Source organism: Pediculus humanus, genomic scaffold (genome assembly GCF_000006295.1).
Source record: "Pediculus humanus corporis 1103172107399 genomic scaffold, whole genome shotgun sequence".
NCBI classification, from domain to species: domain Eukaryota; kingdom Metazoa; phylum Arthropoda; class Insecta; order Psocodea; family Pediculidae; genus Pediculus; species Pediculus humanus.
The window spans coordinates 195,109-200,803 of NW_002987024.1; the positions used below are offsets into that span (position 1 = coordinate 195,109).

Consider the following 5,695-nt stretch of genomic DNA (forward strand, 5'->3'; position numbering starts at 1 on the left):
TCAAATGTTGTAGCAATATCAGGGTTAAATGGTTGAGAGTATCTAGTTTTTTTTTGTTTTAATGTCATTGGTTAGTAAACATTAAGTAACCGACATTTTTTTTTTTTTTTTGTTTAGCAACAAATAGCTGCTACTCACTAAAAAAAAAAAAAAAAAATTATAACGCGCAATATCTTAACGAAAACTTGTTTTTTTCTAGAAACTTTTGAAATAGAATTTTTTTTTAAAGAAAAAAATCACAATAAAAAAAAATAGTATCAAATCGTTTTCGAAAATAAATTTTAAAATTTAAAAATCGTTACGAAATAATAATAATAATAATAATAACGTTAAATCAATCCATTTCCGGTTTTATACTTTGTCAATATTTTATTACAAAAAAAAAAAAAAAATTAAATTCGATGGTTTTTTTTTTTTTTATTTAAAAATTTTTAGCAAATCGATTGAAAAATTTTTTTATCTTGGGGGTAAAAAGCCTTCGGTTTGCGGTCAATGGATCAACCTATGTAATAATAATAATAATAATATTTTGTAACCTTCTAAATTCAGGTTTTTAATTTTTTAAATTTTTTTTTGCATTGTTTCTTCAATATCTTCTTTTTATCGTTATGACGTCCAAATGAACAAAATTTAAATTAAACACAAAGCGCGCCTTTTTTTTATAAATAATAATAATAATTAATTAGAGTTTTTTTTTTTTTAAATTCAAACCGATACGTTTTTTTTTATAACTACGTAATAATTATTTATTACTTCGTTATGTATTTGTTTTTATTATTATTATTATTATTATCAATTTATCAAAAGAAGAAGAAGAAATAATTTAAATATAGTTTAATATTTACACGATTAAAAATTCTTTTTTCTTTTTTTTTTTTATAATAATAAATTAAAACTCACGTAACGAAAAAAAATAAAATAAACGACGTGTAAATAGACAAACAAACAAAAACATCATTAAAAATGTTTTTATTTATTTACTCTGTTCAGAAAAACAAGTTCGTTCGTTACAAAAAAAAAAAAAAAAAAAGATTTAATGTATATCAGATTAAATTTTTTTTTTTTTTTTCTGAACAAAAACAATTTTTACGGTTTACTAATAAACCCCCGTTTCGTCTTCCCCCTTCTCCCTCTCGCCCCCCCCAAAAAAAAAAAAAACAAAAATTAAGCAATTTAATAATTAATAATTATTACGAAATACACGAGAGACCACCTAAATAAAAAATCATTTCTTAATAATAATAATAATAATAATAATAATAATAATAATAATAATACGAGTTGAAATAATAAACGATTTTTAATTTAAATTAACTGCATCGATAATAATAATAATAATAATAATATCTTCTTTCTTTTCCAATCGTTTACGGGAACCCCCTCGTTATTAAATACGATCATTATTATTATTTTTAATTATTTACATAGAAAAAGGAATAAAATTATTGACGTCATAATATAAGTTTAAAACAAAATAATAATAATAATAATATGAAGTTGTAAAAAGTATATTAAAATGATTTTGGTTCGAAACAGAAAATTTCCTATTGGGAAAAGGCACACGCGCATATATTATTATTATTATTATTATCATCATCATCATTATTATTATTATTATTATTTATTATTATTATTATTATTATTATTATTATTATTATTGATGACGATTTTTATTCAAATCTTACACTTACTGATAATATGGAAAAAAAAGTCAATAAAATGAAACGTTTTTTTTGCAATCGTTTAAGGTCGTTATTATAAATTAATTAAATTATAATTAATTATAATTTAATTTAAATTCCTTGTTTTTTTTTTTTTTTCTGGAAGTAACTGTATGACACACTCATAAGGATAAAAAAAAAAAAAAAAAATTTCCCGATGTCCCTGGGGTTTTCCGAAGTAAAAAAAAAAAAATTTACTTACGTAAATAATTTATTATAAAAAAAAAAAAAAAAAACGGATATATATGTATCTTTTGTGCGTTTTACGATGTATTATTATTATTATTATTTTTATTAGTAGTAGTAGTAGTAGTAGTAGTAGTAGTATTAGTATTATTATCATCGATGGGTTATAAATCAAAAATTGTCATCTATTTATTTATTTAAATTGTCATTTATTTATTTATTTTTTAATATTATTATTATTATTATTTTAAAAGAAAATTTGTCGTTAACGAGGTAAAATATAATTATATGATCGTGTGTGTGTGTGTGTGTGTGTGCGTGTGTGTGCGTGGTTGTTGTTTTTTTTTTTTATGTATAAATTACAAAGTTCAATGTGAATTTTTTTTTTTTATCCTTCCAAGAATGTAAAAAAAAAAAACAAAGAGGGGGAGATAAGGGAGAAGGGAGGGAAATTTACGTACAGGAATTGATTTTGCAAAACGTGTAAAAAAAAATTATTATTATTATTATTATTATTATTAATTCCATACGTGATTTTTTTTTCTTATTTATCTTAATTAAAGTTTTTTTTTTTTTAAAATTTTTTTTAAAAAATTTTTATTTCGTAAAATTTTCGTCATATTTATTTTTTTTAAAAATTATTAATATATAAAACTGAGGCACACGTGCAGAAATCCCTCCTCCCTCCCTCCCTCCCCCCCCCGAAAAAAAAAAAAATTGTTTATTTCATAAATTTTTGTTGTTACAAAATGAGATGATGATGATGATGATGAACGGTTTTCTTCTTATTTCAACTTTTAAATAATAATAATAATAATAATAATCAATGAATTACAACAAACAACAAATCGAAACGAATGAATTGTGTGTGTAATTTCCCACTTTTTTTCCCCCCAAATCGTAATAATAATAATAATTTATAATATTTTTAATTTACTATACATAGATGATGATGATGATGATGATGATGGGGGGAGGGGGGGGTTTAAAAAAATGACGAACGAATATTACGTAAGATTTTTTTTAAAAAAAAAACGTACGGATATAAAAATTTATAACTCGATTACAAATTTTTTTTATGAATTTTATGGAATTTTAACCATAAAAAAAAATTTTTTTTTTTTTCATGTGCCTCCTCCCCCTCCCCATATCCACCATCATCCATCTACCTACTTTTATCTCCCGATTCGATTCTCCTCCTTCTTTTCTTCATCTCTTACTATACCAAAAACTCTACAAATTATTTTTTATAGTTACAATTATTGTGTACCTTCCTCCTCCTCCTGCCTACCCCCTACCTACCCCCTCCCACCACGATTTCCTTTTTAAAAAAATGATTATTAGTACGTCTTTCGTGCATAAAAAAAAGTACGTTTAGACATTTTAATTTCTATATTCGACTTTAATGGATGTAACAAGGTTGCAAAAGGATTATTAAGAAAAAGAAGTTTCGATTGAAAATTACTTAGACGTTAGATTTTTATCCAAAGTACCCGACCAAACCGACACAAAACAATGTCGCAACTTTTTTTTTTTTTTTTTTTTTACTAACGCTTATATTTAACTTATGGTTAGAATCAAATTCGAACCTCCTTCTTCCTTCCTTCTTCTTCGGTGGTTTTATTTATCCCTATGGCCAACATACGGATTTGTCCATTGGACTGGTAGTGGTGGTGGTGGTGATGATGGCGGACTTTCTCGATTTTTCGGTATAATTTTTTTTTTTTTTTTTCGTTATCGTCCTTTGCGTTAGTGTTAGTGTCTGGACGGGAGTTTTTTATTATTATTATTATTATTATAAAAACGTTAATATTTAATTTGTGCGGAAAAATATTGTCAAGGGTGGTTAATTATTATCCCCTTTTTTGTCGTTCCGTATGTAATGCTTCCGGTTTTTGTAAATAAATTTATTATCGAAGGTAGAAAAAGAAGGTAATATAACCTTTTTCCTTTATTATTATTATTATTATTATTATTATCATATAAATTTTTTTCATTTATATTAATAATTGTTATGTTTTATGTAATAATTTATCCTCGAGGTTTCGAGTTTTAATAAATTTCCAAATAAAAAAGTTATTATTAATATTACAAATTGACCGTTTTAAAAATTTTTTTTTTTTTTGTCGTTAGAATTCAAGTTTTTTTTTTTTTTAACCGAAATTTATATATTTTAAAATAATTATTTAAAATTTAAATTAATTTAACAAATTTATGTAAAATAACAAAATAAACAAACGTTTTCTCCCCTAATTTGATTACAATATATTCAAACGGTTAAATTTTATTATTATTATTATTACTATTTTATACGATTTAATTCGAATTTAAATATTAAATTTTATGACGTCATTTTATTTTTATTTCTACTCATTTAAAAAAAAAATTGGTTTCAAAGTTCTCTTTTTTTATTATTATTATTATTAAAACTTTTTTTATTTATTTTTTTTATACAGTCAAAATGTCAAAAGGATTTTTTTAAATATATATTTTTAATTGAAAATAATAATAATAATAATAATAATAATATTAATAATAATAATAAATAATTTATACGTTTTTAATAACTGCAAGTAATTAAAAAAAAAAAAGAAAAAGAAAAACGTTTTATATGAAAAAATGCCTGTAGGAAATGAAAAACCTTCGCCATTTTATTTCTATTTTCGAAAGTAGGCAAATAGAGAAAAGATGGTTTCCAGTAAAAAATTTTTTCTTTTTTTTTTTTTTTTTTGACAAAAATAACGTTTAATTACCTTTCCAAACGTACCTGACAATTATTTCACAATAATCAATAATAATAATAAAAATGTTTTATTTTATCATTGTCTTTAATACCTAATACTTTTTATTATTATTATTTGAAAGGTCTCATAACTAAATTGTACTTATAATAATAATAATAATAATATTGGAAAAAAAAAGAAAAATTATGCATGAACCTTGTTACTATTCAGGGTCATTTTTTTTTTTTTTTTTTTTTTTAATTATTGACAATCGACTATTAGTTTTTTTTTTTTTTTTTTTTTTAACGGTCACTATTAACGTAATAGCCATAAAAAAAAAAAAATGTTTGTCATAACTTTTTGCCATTTTTTTTTTATACAATAAACATAAAAAAAAAAAATTAATTAAACTTTGATTTTTCGTTTTGCAGGTTGGGCAAAGTTATTAATTACAGAAAAATAAAGTTTTAAACTAGTCATCAGTTAAAAGAACAAATAAAAAAAAAAAAAAAAAAATGGCGATGGCAGGATTGGTAAAAATGGCAATAGATAGATACGAAAATATATTAGATTCAATTAGTGGTAAGCAAAACGAATAATAAATAATAATTAATTAATTAATTAATTAAATAAATAATAATAATGATGATATTTTATATATATGTTTAGATCCGAGGGTAAACGATTGGCCATTGATGGACAGTCCAATTCCAACCCTTTTAATGGTCGTCACTTATTTATACGTTGTAACATTTTTGGGACCCAGATTAATGGCGAATAGAAAACCTTTTCAACTTAAAAGAATATTGGTAGTTTATAATGCATTTCAAGTTGCATTCAGTTCATTAATGTTATGGGAGGTAATTTTAATAAATAATTTATTTAAAAGTTAATAATATTTATCTGAAAAATAAATACTAATAATTGAGATAAACAATACTATTATTATCATTACTACAAACCTTATTATTATTATTATTATGGGAAAAAATTGATCAATAATAATTCTGTTTGTTTGTTTTACAGCATTTAATGAGTGGTTGGCTTTTCCACTACAGTTATAAA

General features: G+C 22.3%; 1 protein-coding gene across 1 annotated transcript in view; it reads left to right on the forward strand.

The window, feature by feature from the left end:
• Positions 1–5,151: 5,151 nt before the first annotated feature.
• Phum_PHUM047430 (uncharacterized protein) overlaps positions 5,152–5,695 on the forward strand; it is a gene marked incomplete at both ends in the record, with an annotated part of 1,593 nt that continues 1,049 nt past the window's right edge. The window contains 2 exons of the mRNA XM_002423246.1: positions 5,152–5,212; positions 5,300–5,490. Coding sequence (XP_002423291.1) covers positions 5,152–5,212; positions 5,300–5,490 — 252 coding nt within the window. The remainder of the gene's footprint in view (positions 5,213–5,299; positions 5,491–5,695) is intronic.